Source organism: Astatotilapia calliptera, chromosome 12, assembly GCF_900246225.1.
Source record: "Astatotilapia calliptera chromosome 12, fAstCal1.2, whole genome shotgun sequence".
Taxonomy (NCBI): Eukaryota; Metazoa; Chordata; class Actinopteri; order Cichliformes; family Cichlidae; genus Astatotilapia; species Astatotilapia calliptera.
In genome coordinates this window covers 33,708,135-33,726,112 of record NC_039313.1, presented here as the reverse complement: position 1 = coordinate 33,726,112, position 17,978 = coordinate 33,708,135, and the positions used below count along the sequence as shown (strand labels likewise).

At 40.1% G+C, this 17,978-nt stretch overlaps 1 protein-coding gene across 1 annotated transcript in view; it reads left to right on the top strand.

Moving 5' to 3' along the window:
* Positions 1 to 17,978, top strand: part of antxr2a (ANTXR cell adhesion molecule 2a) — an 82,118-nt gene that overhangs the window by 9,883 nt on the left and 54,257 nt on the right. Inside the window, exons 3-10 of the mRNA XM_026186377.1 lie at positions 16 to 87; positions 2,124 to 2,205; positions 2,289 to 2,393; positions 2,642 to 2,710; positions 5,304 to 5,384; positions 8,344 to 8,404; positions 8,645 to 8,740; positions 12,803 to 12,872. Coding sequence (XP_026042162.1) covers positions 16 to 87; positions 2,124 to 2,205; positions 2,289 to 2,393; positions 2,642 to 2,710; positions 5,304 to 5,384; positions 8,344 to 8,404; positions 8,645 to 8,740; positions 12,803 to 12,872 — 636 coding nt within the window. The remainder of the gene's footprint in view (positions 1 to 15; positions 88 to 2,123; positions 2,206 to 2,288; positions 2,394 to 2,641; positions 2,711 to 5,303; positions 5,385 to 8,343; positions 8,405 to 8,644; positions 8,741 to 12,802; positions 12,873 to 17,978) is intronic.

Genomic DNA, 17,978 nt, shown 5'->3' with positions numbered 1-17,978 from the left:
CCTTCTGTTTTTCAGTCCGAGAATGAGAGTCTCATTCATCGTTTTCTCTGCCCAAGCCAAAGTCCTGCTGCCTCTGACTGGAGAAAGGTACCAGAGTGAACCCTAAATGGCACACAGACATGTATATGCAAATACACATACACTGTACTCACTAAATACACACACACACACACACACACACACATATATATATATATGTTAGGGGTGCAACGATACTCGTATCGATATTGAACCGTTCGATACAGTGCTTTCGGTTCAGTACGCATATGTAGCGAACAATACAAAATGTTTAATTTATTTTATCAACTTGTCTTCTGACGATGCTGTCTGTGTTGAGAGCTCAGTGAATCTGCGTTCGACTACTCTGCCTAGGCTGCACTGTCGAGCGCAGATCCACTGAGAGCAGCACAAGCTAGCAAGACAGAAGCTAAGCTCGTTGCAAGATGGCAAATTGAACCTCCCCCACCCTCATTCAGATCTGGCCTTTGGAACTATTTTGGTTTTCATGTGAGGTATGACCCTGAAGGTAAGCGCGTCATGGACTAAAGTAAAACAGTATGTCGGATGTGCCACGCAATGCTCAATTACATGGGTGGGAACTAGTGCGTTAGCGCAGTTAGCTTGTTAACGTGTTGACGCCGTCCAGCCCCATACACGGGGCGATCCGCGGTAGCTCGTTAACGGAGATTTGCCGTGTTGTGGCGTTAACGTCATTTCAAATTAACGCTGACAGCACTAGTGGGAACACAACGAATATGACTGCACATTTACTCCGACATCATCCTAGTGCAAAGACAAGTGGAAGCAGACAAAAACAACAAGCAGCATGCTACAAACTTTACCCGAGTCATTTAGACAGCTGTTAGCACAGGATTCTCCTTATGGGGACCTGATATGTTTAATATGCTGCTGAGAATATAGCCCAGAAGAAGCTATAGTATAGCTTTTATTTTGGAAAGAGACATTTCTCTGTAATAAACTCTCTTTTCCAAAGATGAGGGATTTCTCGATCAGATTTATTATTTTATTACTTTGTTGTTTCAGCAACATTAAATTTAAAAACTGTACGTTTGAGTTAAAATCTATATTTATAATTTTAATAAATGACAAATTTAAAAAGGCATGAACATTTTTTTGTATCGAAAAAATATCGAACCGTGACACCAAAGTATCGAACCGAACCGTGAATTTTGTGTATCGTTGCACCCCTAATATATATGTATATATATGTATATGCACATGTAAATACATATATAAGGTGCATTATGCATGAAGTGGTAACTGTAACTTCATGCATAACTGCTTCTTTTTTAATTAAAATTGCAGAAGGGTTTTATATATTAATGTTGGAATTGAGTATTTTCACATTTTCATCATCCTAAAAAGCTTAAATGTGAGGATCAATGATCTGCATGATAACTACTGATTTAACATTCTCACCCAAGAAAAGGAAAATGTTTATTTACTTGATCTGAATTCCAATTCTTTAAATAAATATTAAATACTTTGACAAATAATAATAAAAGCATTTTTAAGTGTCTTTTATTTTTTGGTTTTTACCACTTTAGGGTATAAATAATTTGGCAAGTGGTTTACTGTCGTATTTTTATCTGCACTGTCATCAAAACCATATCTAAATTTAGCACTATTTTTAAAAAATGACATAAATAACACTTTAGACAAAAGTGTGATGTGTCTTATTTCTGGAAAGTGAAACTTTTTAATACTTATTAATATCAGATTAAGAAAACAGGGGATGCACAGATGACGTGAAAAGACACTGGCATCTGCACTGGAAACATTTTGGAACATGGCTGATGCTGAGAGTTGTTATTATGAAGAATAAAATAAGTGGTTTTTAAAGATGTTGGAAATGTCTTTGTTATCTTTGAACATTAAGCCAAACAGCAAAACTGATGCGAAGAACAAGAACAGTAGCGTAACTGTAATGATGATATTGCAGTCAACAAAGCCGATGTTGGTCAGAATAGTGAGTGTCATCATGTAGCTGCTGTAAAGACATTTTACACATCAGTGCTGCCAGAGAACACGCTGAAATGTGATTCGGTGTCAACACGTGGCGTGAGCCGCTAAGCGTTTCTTTATATCGTCAACATTTTTAGACACGAGATTGAAGAAGGTCTGCGGCTTCTGAAAGATGTGACTCCAGCAGGTGAAACGTATATGCACAAGGGAATCGAACAGGTTAGTTTTCTCTCCTTTTACTTTGTAAAGTAATCGTAAAACACAAATCTGATAAAATGTTCGTCACCAATCTGGTCTTGCAGGCCAACGAGCAGATAAAGCAACAGTCGCTCAAGTCCTCCAGCATCATCCTGGCTCTGACAGACGGGAAGCTTGCAGTTTATGTTCACGAACTGACTGTAAAGCAGGTGATTTTCATTCTGACCACAGCTCTAAATGTAGCTTATCTCCCCCCTTCCCTTGCTTTCTTACCTCAGCGTAGTTTAAAATTAAACTCTGCATTTTTCCTCATTCAGAAAATAAAAACCTTTTTTTTAACTTATTCATTTGCAGAAGTATCAGTTCATCTGTTTATTTGCACTCTGTTTCATGATGTTTTTTCTTTTTTTAAATTTCAACCTGTTGCACATCATCCACGCATTTATTTGAACTGCAGGCTGACGAAGCGAGGAAATATGGCGCTCGTGTTTACTGTGTGGGTATCAAAGACTTTGATGAGCAGCAGGTAAGAGGGCTTTAGTCTTAATCTAAACATAAGACGAGTCTGTCGCTGAATGTGTGCTCAGTGATTCCGGTTCTGGTGTAAGACACATTGGCGTGTTGGAAGAGTGTCAGGAAAAGGTAAACATCATCAGTGCTTTTACCTGTGTGGAAAAACCAAGTGAAGTAGTAGGACACCCAAACATGTTCTCGCTGTCAAACTTTCACCTTTTAAAGGCTTGAAGGTGGTCGGAAAAAATAATAATAATTTACATTAAAGCAGAGAACAGAGTCTTCGTGACCTAAAGCTTGAGTTCATGCCGGGAACACCGGATGTACAGTTGAGGGAACATATGAAGTCTTTGGAATTTCCAGCATTTCTGCATCGATTACTCTTAAAATGTTGTTGATTCTTCTTCTGTTATTATAGACAAACACCAGCTGAAAATACTTCTAACATGTAAATAGTTGTGCTTTCTCTGCCTTTCTGAATGCTTCATATAACTACTTGATGATGTGGAGGAGCTTTGGACCTGGAGCCATATTTCTGGGATGTCTTCATCCCTGTCAGCTCGATCAAATTGCAAATTCAGTGTTTACACATCGATTTCAAGGAGCAGGAGGACGCAGCAAAGCAAAACCAAACCATGATGCTGCCTCTGTCATGCAGAGCGCACTTCCTTTAGTCCTCCACTGTACAGGAAAGCCCAGCTTTAGTCTCATTTGTTGAAACTTGAGATGCTGCAGTATTTATTTGCAAAGCTTCCTTTGGTCTGTGTCAGTTACTGCAGACACAACCCCTCGGTTCATGACTGAGCTTATAGTGTTTGGTTTGTTCAGGATCGCCACTGCTAACAGCTGCAGTGTCGCTGGATTTCTTCCATTTGTAGACACTTTATGTTTGTATTAATAAACACTCGCTTCATTAGAAATTCCTCTGTAGACTTTTCCAGCTTCTCGCGTCTCTGTGGTGCTTTTGTGAAAGCTGCTGTAATCAAAGCTTAGTTTATGCCACCCAGCTATTCTCAAGAAAAGTAACCAGACTTTGTATGCCTGTGATTATTAGGAACACCTCAGTCCAAGCAGCTTGTGGAGAACTTGTAAGCATAAAGGTTCACCTTTTTTTCCAGCCTGCAGCATGTTATTGTGAATTAGATTAAAAAAAAAAAAAAAAACCCAAACAATTCATGAATAATCTGTGCAGAAATCCGTCTAATCCAAAGCTTTTTTCTTGCACCCGTACGTGTGACCAGTTCTCTCACCTTAAATCACTCTCGCTTTTCAGGTGTTGATCTTAACCCTACAATGCCATTTGTAGCATATTTGATAGATGAGTTTCTGAGACCTGTATCTCATCAAAATGATCAATACTTTCCATTATCTTAAAATGTTATGGACAAAACTCTTTTTTTGTTTTGTTTGTTTTTTTAAAATTAACATTGACAACAAAAAGTTGCCAAAAACGCCCAAAATATCAAATGTAATACAAAAAACATATAATAAAAATATATCATACAGAGCACGATATAACAAAAAAAAATTTGGATTTTGTTATAATCTCATTTCCAAAAAATCTGAATTTTCTGCCTGTTTTTTGTTGCTTTGGGTCTTACAGGGTAATATTAGTTTCATTCCCAGTGGTCGGTCATTATTTTCCCAAAATAAGTTGGAATACTGTACATGACTTTCTAGGACATGATATTTAAATATTTACTCTTTTTTTAGATCGCATGATCAGTTATTACTTTTCATACTTTTTATTTTTGGACAAGCTTCCTTTTGAAATGGAATGAGAGGGTGCATAAAGAGGGTGCACGCTAATATTTTTGGCTCGTGTGTTTGTTTTTCACAACATTAAAGAATGCGTGGAAATTTAAACCACTCTGAACTTTAAAATAACATTAAATTGAGGTTAATTACATTACAAATACTTGATACTAGCGATATGACCAGAAACTAAACTAATACACAGTAAATGAACGTGTGATCATACAGGAATAGTTAAAGTGTGTTTATACTATTAAGCCAGAATAGCAAATTCTTAAAGGTTGATTTAGCGTGTCGCCGGATATTATATTAAGCAGTACAGAGACCACAGGAGTGTAACTATTAAGGCTTACTGTGAGCATTTGTTGTCATTAGAAACTGTGGAGTAAAAGCACCATTTCTGTTGGCTGTGAAATCGGTTATTGGCTCCTCACACCGTTCACACTATTTTTATTGTATTTATTATTTGTCTCCGTAGCAAATGATGAGTTTGTGCTCATATCGTAAAGTGACGTCAAGAATTTCTTCTCTCTAATGTCACCGATGCTCAGTGCTGTCTGCATTTTTACTGTCACTCTTCCAACATGGTGGCCTGTCCCTTGTAACCATTGGTAACCGATCCTTTGATGAGAACTTAAGTCAAAAACAATGGCAATGTTGCTCCCAATTTGTGCTGCAATTTTTTTTTTTATAGTTGAGCAAAGTGTTTGCCACAGTCATGCCATCTGTTTGTCTCCTCCTGCCCATAATATGAAGGGAAAGACAGAGCTCAGTCATAAAGAGAAAAAGAAGAAAGCCGTGTTAAATCAGCACTGCTCCCTGTTTACTCCATTCTTTCGTGATACCAACAGCTTGCTGAAATTGCGGACACCAAAGACCATGTGTTTCCTGTCAAAGATGGCTTCCACGCTCTCAAAGGCATTATCAACTCTGTAAGTTTGCCTGACGTCTCTTTTTTTGTGTCTTCGTGAGGTAGCTTTGTCGTTCGTGCTGTAGACTAACAAGCTGTGGGTTTCAGCTGAACCTCTCTTCTCCGTATGCAGGCACAGCTCAGCTGCTAACATAGTGCACGCTGTTTGTCAATTCAGCAATTGAGTAAAGTTGTTTCCTTTGGCTTCGTTGGCATTTCTCACAAATTAGAGCAAAACCTCAGTGGACTTCCTGCTAAGCTGTTTGGAAAATGTCTGTGGAAATAACTGGTCGTTGTGTCCTCTTTTTGCACACAAAGACGGAAATGTCTTAGTCACTCTGTCGCAAATTACACGCTGTGATGGGAACAAGTAGTCACTGTCCATATAGCATCCGCTTCACGCTGTGTTTTTTATTGTGTCACAAGGCGCGAGTGCAGCAGCAGGGCTTCAGTAGAGCTAATTCTCATTTTTTAGATGATTTTTCAAAATAAAAGCTGGTGTAAGCCACCAGTGCGACACAGAAATCAGCGAGTCGCCCTCAGAGAGCGAGAGTCCCTTAAACAGTGTTTAAATAACGTTCACAAACAGCCGCCTCATCCTCTGCCAGCCAGTTAGTTATACTTTCCATGTGCTGCAGCTTTTAGCCTGAATGCTGTCAGCCAAGGTGGGGGTTTGTATGGCAACATTTTCACATGAGTCTGAGCCCAGAGTCCTGCAGAGCACTCTGACCCGAGCTGGACTTACATGAGCTGAAAAAGAGCAGAGCTAAATGTTGCTGTCAGACATGCAGCTGGAAGCACACAAAGCCAAAGGGTGCGACTTGTTTCTGTGTGATGCAAAGAACCACGAGCTATGATTGATGGCTCTACTTTTAAAACGACTGTGATGTACAGGAAAGTGCTGCTTTCTACCTTTGTCTTGTGAATGCAAAAATAAACAGGTAATACGGAGATACTTCATGCCAGTTCTTTATAAATGTGTTAATTTTATAGTTTATTTAGACACAGAAACATGTAAAGCTTTTAATTTAAGCACTGCAGCTGCTGTTAGCAGAGTCTCGCTCGTGCATGTGCAGCCACGATTCATTGAAAGCAGCTGTAATTGTTGTTGAACTATTGTGTGTGTGTGAGTAACCACAAAGATGAAAATGTTCTCATGTGTAAGTCCAAGAATACTGTCAACTGTCAGAAGTACAGACACCCAGTTTGTAACAGTTAAGATCAGAAGATAAAAGACTTTGGGGTGAATGGTGAACATGATTACTGATATTTTGAAGAAAATGCTTCAGTCTGTTTATTCTATCAGAAAGAGAGCTTTGTTCACAGGGCACTCTTGCCACTAAAGGCACATGTGCGTGTTTTTTGTGGTCTCGAGACACTCCAACTGTTATCCAAAGCGTCTGAAAGCCTGTCCGAGAAAGTCCAGGACAACAACAAAAAAGCTCGTCCCCTCAGAAGAGGAGCTGAGTGCAGTGACGCTTCCAGCATCCAAATGAAACGAGGAGCATTCCTCTCTGATTACTAATACTGGATTCCTGACTAGTTGGCCTTCTTGCTTCACTGTTGGATTTTGAGGATTTGAGATCATCTGTGCAGCCTTTTGCTGCAGGATCCACCCCGCCTCTGTGACCAGCATGACAAAACTCGCAGGAAAAAGCTCAGCAAAGTTGGGTTTCTGCACCCTCGTTTATTTCTTCTGCACTGGCCCTTTGTTGTCTGAGCTGCAGGCCTTTTGGGAAAGCCCCAAATTCAACTGCTATCAGTAACTTCCTTTGCTACTGGACTGTTAAACTCTGCACCATTAGTTGTTATCTTGTGGCACTTTACTGCAAAATAATGCATATGACAAAGAGTTCATTGCCATATGAACCTTTCCACTTAATTATTTCCAGAAAGTGATTAGACTAGCCTCATCCTTGCAGAAACCCCCGCCAGTTACAACACTGGCTGAGATATTTGGATGACTTTGGGTATTTGGACGTCTGCCTCCTTTTCCCTCTGCAGCCCGTAAATAATGTTTGTCACTAGATCCCAGAGAAATGAATAGCTGCTGTTTGAGTTGAAGCAAATGGAGGCCTCTAATCTCAGCATTCAAAGCTTATATTTTAATATCTTCAAAACACCGAGGATGTAGTTTGTGGATCCTGTAACCCAAACAATTTACCAAATTTTCTTTAAGAGTGAATTTTTTCTGTATGTGTGAGATGGAATTTCTTCAAGTGGAAAATTTCACTAGATGGAAAAACAGTGTAATTCCTGAGGTCCTCCCATTATTTTAAGCTTAGGGAGGCAAACAGTCAGTTGTTTTTTTTTTTATTTCCCCCTTTTTTTTCTTTCTCTATCGCACTGCCAACGAAGTAATTAGACCGGGAAAATAGTGGCACAGAGGAACAGCAGCAGATCCTTTTCCCTCCCAGCTGTCATCTACAACCCTCTCCCCTTTTAACAATTCCATATCAAACCGTCATATTTAATAAGGCTGCTGTAAACACTTCCGTCTTCCTCTTCTCAGATTGAAGTTTAACCCAACATCAAATGAAAGGTTCAAGTGTCCTATATTGCAGTTAATATGCTTCTTTTTACTGACTGTGTACTGGGATTTGCATAGTTTGTCCTTTGTTGATTTATTGAATCATAGCCGATAGTGCGGCTCCATGACAGTGGGCTCACACAGGCTCTTTATATGGTAATGCAGGATCCCCGAGGTTTTTAATCGAAGTGAGGAACAGTAATAGTCTTGCATAATTTTCCCATAAAAGCTGACACAGCTGCTGTTCTACCTCCTGTTCTCCTCACCGCTGATATTCAGCGCTCTCCTTTAGCCTGCAGGTCCAGAGGAGCAAGACATTTCTCAGGTGTTGCACTCTAATCTGTTTTCTAAACTTGACAGAGTCGATAACGGCCAGGACTTGATGTATTTATTCTCAGCCCTCAAGCAGTAATGTTTGCATTTCATGTCCCCTTCCCCTCTTATCCTCAAGATATTAAAGAGATCGTGCACAGAGATCCTGAGCGTGGAGCCCTCCAGTGTCTGTGTGAATCGTAAGTAAATCCCGATCAAGTTTTTGGAACTCAAGTCGATTTATCCTCCACAGGAATCTTTTTGTTTTTACATGTGCTGAATGAAACAATGACATCCTTCCAATTGTGTCGAGCCTGCTCACAGACAAGTAAAACTTTAATGTTGGTAGTGCAAAGTCATATGAGAGGCCATCAGAAGAAAGGCGAAGACTTTTAAAATTCCTCCTCCGAGCTTGTCTGCTGTTTGTTTACATTCCACAGAGTCCTTTGATATCGTCCTCAGAGGGAACGGCTTTGCCCTCGGACGCAGCAATGAGGGCGTCGTCTGCAGCTTCATAGTTGGCCAGCAAACCTTCAGTAAGTGGAGAAAACCCAGAGTAAAAGCTTTATATACATACACCATGTAGTCGTTTAATGTCATAACTCTCTGTGTTCCTTCGGGTGGACTTAAGTGGACTGGTCTGTGCTGTAAACTGATGGTGAGCATGCAGGATTCAACTCTGCACAGTTATTGATTAATAATTTGAAATGACTCTTAAATATACAACACGGGTACCAATCATAGGACAGTAACTCCCCGTTAATGAACTGCTGAAGCCACATTGTCCAATATAATCATGATTACCAGTGACCAGAATGTCCTGACGAGCTCATTACATCCTGCACAACCGAGCAATCGTTGCAGCTAAGCTGTCAACACATTCACATCTAAAACTTTTGCAAATATTTGCTCAGATTTGTATTTTTACAGTGTCGTAAGTTTAAATTTCGCTCATGGCTTTAAAAAAACTACCAGGGAAGTCGAAAATCATAAAGAGGAAGTCGGCATGCCCGCAAAGGAATTTATTATGAAGACAATATCATGTGGCTGTCTACCACAATCTGTCCATCCAGTCTTTTTTGTACAGAAATATTTTCTTTGCATGACCCGTATTTCTTTGCTCCTTCCAGTAAATATGTTTCCCAATCTTCTGACTAAAGGGTTCCAAATTAAATTGAGTTGAATCTTCCCGTTGCTCACACGGCAGGACCATGTTTTCACGTCACGTCTCCTGAAATGTCATCTTTATTTATATGCTGACAAACAGTGTTGGTCAAATTGCTTGAAAAAAGTAATTAGTAACTAATTACTGATTACTTCTCTAAAAAAGTAATCCCATTACTTCACTGATTACTTGTTTTCAAAGTAATTAGTTACTTAGTTACTTTTTGAAAACATGATACACAACCTGAGTGTGTCATAAAGCAATAGACTTTTCAGCCCAGTTCTATTTTTTCACATCATAAAACTGTAATCACATGAAAAAGCCTCTTTTTAAAAATTGTTTTTTTTAGTTTAAATCTTTTAATTTTATGCACATTGCATTAAGCAAAAATTAAATTATATGCAACAGTCTTTGACCTGAAGACATTCTTTAACATTTAACCCTATTTTCTGCATATTCCAGCATATAAAGTAAAATATTTTTTTGTGTTTAAACTCTTTCAAATAGTTGCAAGTAAAACAGCAGAAAATAAATAAAATCAAAGTCCTGTCGCTCTGAAATCTATTGTCACCTGTTTATCAGGAGTGGGGTGAGTGGAGGTTTGCCCGGCGCCACAGCGGTGATGTCAGTGGGGGGATCCGGGGGTTTTTCTGTGAAGTTCACATTCCCGTGGCAGCGTGCTCGATGTTTAGTTTAGGGGTTTTTTCGCTGTAAAAAGAAGTTTTCTTCCCACACAGAGTGTACAGCGGACGCTAATGTCTTTGTCACTTTTTACGGAATCAAAACTCAAAGTAATGTGATTACTTCCACGCTTTAAATGCGGCATGTTCGTTCTCTCTCCCACACTACATATTATCCATTGTTGAGCTACACACATCCGTTACCACGAATGTCGCTACAAACAAAATCACAGTTTAGTAACGCAGTAACGTAGCGTGCTTACAGGAAAGTAACAGTAATCTAATTACTTTTTTTGCAATAGTAATCCCTTATTACTCATTACTTGAAAAAGTAATCAGATAACAGTAACAATAACAGGACTTTATATTGCAGAGTAAAAACCAGTACGTGATGGGGAAAAACTCCAACAATAATATGAACCCTTATGGACAAGCACTTGGCGACAGTGGGAAGGAGAAACTCCCTTTTAACAGGAACAAACCTCCAGCAGAACTGGGTTTAGAGACGGGCTTCCATCTGTTGTTAGAGGGGAAAGAGAAGAGAGCAGAGGCAGATGGGACAAAAGGCGCACATGGGAAAGAACAAAGCAACCACCAAACCTTAGAATGTGCACTGTGGACATTTTTCCTCCCAAAATTTGGAAAATAACCCAAAACTTGCAATAATAATTGCAGACTAACCCAAAATCTCAGCAATGCCCTAAAAGCAAACAGTAAGTGTTCCATCTGCACTGATCTCAGCAAATTGTGGTTAACGTTTTTGTACGCTGCATCCTGAAATAGCTGTCTGCACTCTGATTAAAGGTTTCCCCAGAGCCACACTCGCAGTAACAGACACTCCACCCTCTTTCTCCACTGCTATGAATGGATCTTATGTGTGTTCATTTATAGTGGAAAACCTATGAGGATTTATTGTCTTTTAAGGACGTAACGTGAGCGACACAGACATGGAATACAGTATGTGTTGGAAAATCTTCATCTCGCTGAGAGGTCGGAAATGGCAAAACAAACCCGGCCCGGACATGTCTGTTATCTCACTCATCTCAATGATCTGAATTCAACAGAAGGAAGGGGGGGATGTACAGTAGGTCACCGCGCTCCTTATTTTGTGCTTGCAGTCTGTTCTGATAAGAAATCCTTTTTTTAGGAAGCAAACGGGATTTGGCACCTAGAGCCAATCTTTTAAAGCTCTCATTTGGCCGTGGGATCTGTGGGATCGGTGACTGCCAATGACAACACTTCCATCCTTGTCAAGTTATTTTTGATTTTCAACATTTCAACTTGACTAAAATACTTGGAACATATTTTTTCCCTTTAAAAAATAAATTCATCTGATTTAGGAAGCGGCCATTAGCAGATGTCTTCCTGTTAGTCCTTTCTCAGTTTAGGCTGTCTCACATTCGCCCACTTGGGGCTATTTATTCCCTTACTGGCTTTTGCATGTGTTCAGTCCAGACCTTTTTAACAGTGGGGCACCTTATAATTATGGACAAGCATCATGGCAGCTATGGAACACAGCACATATGTGAAGCAGATGCTTCACTCAAACCAGTTGGATCCCTCTGTAGAAAAGGAGGAACAAGTTTCAATCATCAGAGTGACCTCTGTGACTGGAGACGCTTCAGGTTTTTGTCAACCTGTGCTGATGAACGCTCTCAGATTATAATCCAATCATTTATTTTATTTTGTGCCCAATCGAGTCCCAGTTCCAAAATCTCATAGGATAAAACATCCTGAGCGTAGAAGAAATGTTCATTAACACAAGTCAGTTAAAATGTGACAATATCACTGATTTTTATTCAAATGGGAAAGATACAGGTCTATTTAACCTCCTAGGACCTGGCGTCCACATATGTGGACATCACATTTTGGGTTATGTAGACCAAAATACTCAATTTTGCTCTACAAGGGCCTGATATCCACTTACGAGGACATTATACTGCTACTGTTCTATCGAAATTTTAAACGAATATCCTCATATGTGGCTCTGATTTTTCTTAAAAACAAAAATAAGGTAAAAAAAATCTGGTAATTCTTTGTTTTTACATTCATCGGGCCCCAATCAGCCCAAATATCAAAGAGAAATTAAAAATGCATGCTGTGGAAGAGTTCGGGTCTTAGGAGGATAACACAGAGGCTCACAGAAGGCTGTTGGTTGCCTGAGAACCCCAGAACTGGCAGGTTCACCATGAGCGGAGGTCATCCTGTGGGGCTCTGGCAGCGCTGCTTTTGTTCCTCCTCTCACAAAGCAGCAGATACCTGTCTTACTGTTGGATTGATGCTGCCCCTCTCCAGCTCTCCTTACGTAACTACTGCTCTGCTGCACACTGTTGAGACTATACTGGGCGAGACCGCAAACCCAACCTGTACTGGACGCAGTTACCGTCTTGTGTCACCAGTAGACCAGAACTAGAGAACAATCGGTAAGGAAGGTGAGGAGAGAGCAATGGTCTGTGTCCACCACCATCAAAAATGTTGTCTTGCTTTTGGTCCTCCAGTGGACCTGTTGTGTTTTAAATCACACCAGAGCAGGTGAAATGGATTCGTGATGGTTTACACTTTCTAACGGGACAGTTTAGTTTAACTGGCTTTGTGTTACACCGTGGTGATCGAGGGTTTCCTTCATGTTTGACTGTGTAGACAGAACAAGCACAGATACATAAACAGATACTGTGTTACAATGCGTAATCCGTACTTACCTCATTAAACAATCTGCAAAGTTAATAATAAAACTTTTTTTTTATTTCTTCCAGCTGAGAAGCCGAGCACGGTGCGTAATGACTATCTGCTGTGCCCCGCCCCGAAGCTCTATGAAGTCGGACAGTAAGTAGGACGTTGTTTTATTGTCGTATATGGAGAAGCCGTCACAAACAGTGGAATCTCTGCTAACAGTGATGCTAAAATATCAGAGAAAGCTTTATGTGATATAGTATAATGCATCATAGTGTTGTAACTGTTCTATTTAAATCTTTTTGTTCGAGTCATGAAGAAGAAAGATCAATTTTACTGAGTGTAATTATTTTATTGTAATCGTGAATTGAAAATCAGATTCATCACCTACCATGACAGGTGACATATGTGTCAGTCATGTGTGCAGTGTTGTCCACAGCTGTGGCTTTGATGTTTTTATTACACACTTTCTTTATCGAAACAGCGTTTTAACTTTTGGCTCACTCACTTCAGAAAGGTTGAAGGGTTTTTTCTTACATCTCTTCCTTACTTTTTACATTTTAAGTAGTTGCCTAGGTAACATGATGACATCATCAGAGATGAAACCCCTCACTGACCTAAGATGTACTTGTGTGCTAAGTTTGGTTGCTCAACACCTGATGAGGCAGAGGTTCATGTGTATATCATGCAGAGCTCCAACACAACAGACCTCCAGATATGATGCAAAGGCGAGGTCAGCTAGAGGTTATGCTTCCGTGCACACCTTTAATTTAATTAAGACATTTAAAATTATTCAAGGTAAATATATATATTTCAGTATATTCTTTTTTTTTGCCATAACACTTGGTGAGCATGAACAAAAGTGAACTTTCTTGGCTGTAAATATTCACTGTGCGTGGAAATGCAGCAGTGTCTTCAGGAAGCATGTTCTCAGAAACATATGACATGATATATGCAGCTCGTTTGTGTTTCTATAGATACATTTATGTTTTCATCTTGGCACGATGACAAGAAGAGACGTGTGAAGTCTCAATGACAGGATCGCGCTGGCGTCTACAAATAGGGACAATCTAAATAGATTCAATATGCTGCCCTATAAATTGTTACGGCAAAGGAAAGAAAGGAATGTTGTGTAGGATAAATGCCAGATCTCAGTGTTTGTTTTTCAGCTTTATGTTGAATTCGGGAAGCTTAACTCAGTCGGTGAATCATATATAAGGTCACGTCCTTTGTAGTAGTTACTTCCCCTTTTACCCACATCAAGAATCTTCCCCCAAAAAAAGCAAACTTCCCTTTTCTGGAGAATTTAAGCTTCTTTTGTGCAGCTCAGGTCTCTGTGTTTGTTTGTTTTCTTCTTATTTTTATTTAAATCACACGTCTCTAAAGTTTTACTGAAAGATTAAAGTCTTGGTTTCTCTCGTGCACATTTTCTATTTTTTTCCACTCAGTTTTTCAAAAGTCTTTTGTGCAAACAATCAACTCCTAAGTCTGTAAATTAGCTGTATGTTAAAACGCGTAAAGACGCAGTAAACAGTGTAGAAGAGACAAACACCCCATACATACAAGCCGCAAACACTCGAGTGAAAACAGTGCAAATACGCGTTCATTCCAGCCCGCGTTGCTGTTGTTTGATTTTAACGGCATCTCTTATAATCCCAAACCATAGCAGATGATCGCTAAGGCATTATAGATGGAACAACAGATTTTAATGTCCTTGCTGACTGCAATCCAATCAAAAATGTATGATTATGAGTGCCGCTGGCTCCTGAAGGTCTTCCAGCTCTAAATGAGATTGTGTATAATACAGTATGACGGCGGCGATGCCGTAACTACACCGATTCAACTTGAACCTCACCTCAGTTAATCCGCTCATGTCAAAAATCTAAAGTGTTCATGAAAACATGATATTTTCATTTTTTTATATTTTATAAAAACAGTGGCCTAAACTACAGAGAAGAGATGGAAGCATACACATACAGACTCTAAGAAACAGCATTTAAATGCAAAAACATACATCAATGCATTAATAACACAGGTCTGAAAAAAAATTATTTTCAGTTGCATGACATATTTTTGGTCAATTTTATGAATTTTAGGGTGCTGAATCCAAAAATGATCTCCATTTCCATCCATCACGTACAGTTTTTGCAAAACAGGAGGAGTTTACATTAAATAAACTACAACAGCGGTGAAAAAAATCAATTTTTATTACAAGTAACCATGCATAATTTTTCTGAGATTCCTTACTTTCCACTATGAGCAAAGTAAGCCTGATAGGACCTGCTGCCCCCCCCCGGTATCTATACTTTGACTCAAGTATAGATACCAGATTTCAGTTTAAGGGAAACTATGCACTTAATTACACTAAAAGCATGAGTTTTGCAAGGAAACCTATCGAGATTCAGTTCAATTTTATTTAAATAGCGGCAAATCACGACAACATTCGCCTCAAGGCGCTTTATATTGTAAGGTAGACCCTACAAGATGGAATTTTAAAAATATTTTTCCTGGTTTCAGCGAGTAAAAATCTATAAGACAGTCAAAATATCCTATGAAGTTTTTTGGTTGCAGACCTGTCAGTACAGAAGCATGCATTTAAACAACCCTCAGTGTTTGTTGTACTGCTTGTACATGGAATTGGTTATTTTTCTGTTTTATTTTCAATCTATAAAGTCTAAAAAGATCTTTTCATGTTTTTATAAGGGAGAAAAAAGATCATTTACATCACTATATAACTATCAGTTGTTTTGATTGTGGATAAATCGATCAAGTCATTATTTGATGGATTTAATAGATTCATCCTTGTTTTCTCAGTTGAATGCCACAAAAATCCCAGATCCCAGGTTATATGGTTAGGTACCTTTAAATCTCTTCAACCGGGAAGAATTCAGTGATTTTAATATAAAAGAAAACATAAATTCTTATATTTTGGAAATTTGACAGATCATTTTGGCCATTTTGCATAAAATAAAATGATATTAGATCATAATTAGAGCTGGTTATTTATTGTCTGAATATTTTAGCACTGCAATAACTGAACAGAGGAAGGAGCCTGAAGTTGAAAAGGTTTCTTAAGAATTTTAGAAAGGTCATTTGACACGTCTGTAATTTTTTACTGCACAGATAAAGTTGTGAAGTCATGCATATATTTTATATTTTTATAGAGTTTTGAGAAGCTTTGAGGATTTCTCAGCATTTCAAAGCGTCTGCTGGACTTTGTCCAGGTTCTTTCTCCTGAGTCGAGCTCAGGGCAGCCAAACACAATGTTTTGGTTCAGCCTGTAAAAAGATGAAGCGGACGCCCTACATCACAGGTCTCCAGCACCTGATAGGACCTGAGCTGACACTGATGTTACGTACCCGCCATTTGCAAAAGGCCTGCTTAATTAACTCTTGGCTGCCGATGATGACCCATTAAGTAGTTAGCTGGTACGGGTGGTGAGTAAACACATCTGCTGGAGGGGCTTTAAAAGGATGTGCGACAGATGCAGCCGTTCCCTTTTCCGTGCTCTCCATTTAAATAATTCACCATGCAGTGACAATCCCTGCACCCCGGACCACCTGCGTGGAACTCCAGAGCCCAGAAACTTCCTTCTCCTTCCATCTGTCTGCTTCTGCTCCATCACCACTGCCGCCGCAAAGGATGCTCCTTTAACACGGCTCTACTCAGCCGGAGAAGAATTGTCATTTCATCGCACAATCCTTTTCCCCCTTTCCAGCCATGTTTTGTTACACATGGGGCCTTGTCCTCGCGAGTACTGCTTGAATTTTTGTTTTTGCCTCACAGATATAAGTTGCTGGGGAACATATTTCAGATACAGCAGTCGACTGAGTTGAGGTCCTCAGCTGCGGTTTCTTGTCCCGCTGGGGTCCCGGGGCACACGGCACCACATCTAGCTTTGGCGTCCAGGAATCAGAGCGTTCCCGGTCATCGAGCTGTGCGGGAGCACTCACGGCAGAGGCGTCATCTGTGCTGACAGCTGTGGCATCAGGCTTGAAACTCTGGCATCTGCTGACACTCTATGCTCCCTCCTCCAGCCCTCCATGCGCATCCCCATTAGGAGACCCCGCACACCCCACTGGTGCTCCTCACGAAGTGTTCTCACAGTAATGGTGGAAACAAAAAAAAATACCTGAAGAGGGAGGTGACAGCTGCTTTACACAGCAGGTGCAGTGACGCTGATATGCTGGTGGATAAATAAGACGTGCTGCTGCAAAGAACACCGTCACCCCGTGTGCTCCCCGGGGGGTATAAGGATGTTTTGATTGAAATGTCCTATTGTCTGAATATCCCTTCATGTTGCAGCACAGGCCTGCTTCGTGTCTGTTGATTGGTTGTAACATGATCTGAATCTGGATCTGGACCCGACCGACCGTGCCTGGGCCAACCTCATCGAGCAGCCCAGGGCACTTTATACTTAACAGCGCCAATGCTCTCTGTTCAAATTCACTCAAACCTGTTGTAGGTGCAGGTCACCTGGTGCGAGTGCACATATGTCACCCATCTCTGCTTTACGTCTCCATTGGTCAGGTTTGTCCAGGAGTTTGGTCTTTCTTTTAACTTTTTTTCTTGGTGTTTCTGATTAACTGTAAAATTGGTAGAATATTTTATATTCCCTTAATCTAATGCAGATTTCTCTAAAAGCCTTTTTGACTGTCTCAGTAAATCTGTCCAACCTTTGATCTTCAACGATGGGTAAACAGATCCCTTTCCTACATGACTTTGGGGATCTTTTTGCCACGTTTTCTAGACTAGAATAGCGGCGAACCCTGTTTCCTGTCTCTTAATAAGATCCATCCACGAGAGGGAATGTACGTGGAGCTGAAAGTACCAATCAGAAGTGCTCTCAGTTGGTATTATCACCAAATTGGATTATTGGTTATAAGAAGCCGGTCAATATTCCAATTTTGTACGGGGAGCCAATTTTTAGAGCAATAGCGGTTGTCTCGTCTGGACCACATTCTCTCATCTGCTGTCCAGGCTTCGTGAGGCGATCCCTCCCATCAACTGAGCTTCAGAACTTCTGCCACACAAACACATACAGACTGATGATTCCTGGATGCCGGGTGACAGGCCCCACATATGCTCTGCTGTAAATTATTCACCCTCCTCAATTTTCACATCTTTAAGGGAAGTTTGAAAGCCATTAGCGTCACCATTGTCAGCCGCTCCAGCTGCATCGCATCACCAAAGCTTAGCGTCACAGAAGGCCTACCTTCTGATGAATTATAGCGAGCCTGGGGACAAACTTTTTCCAAT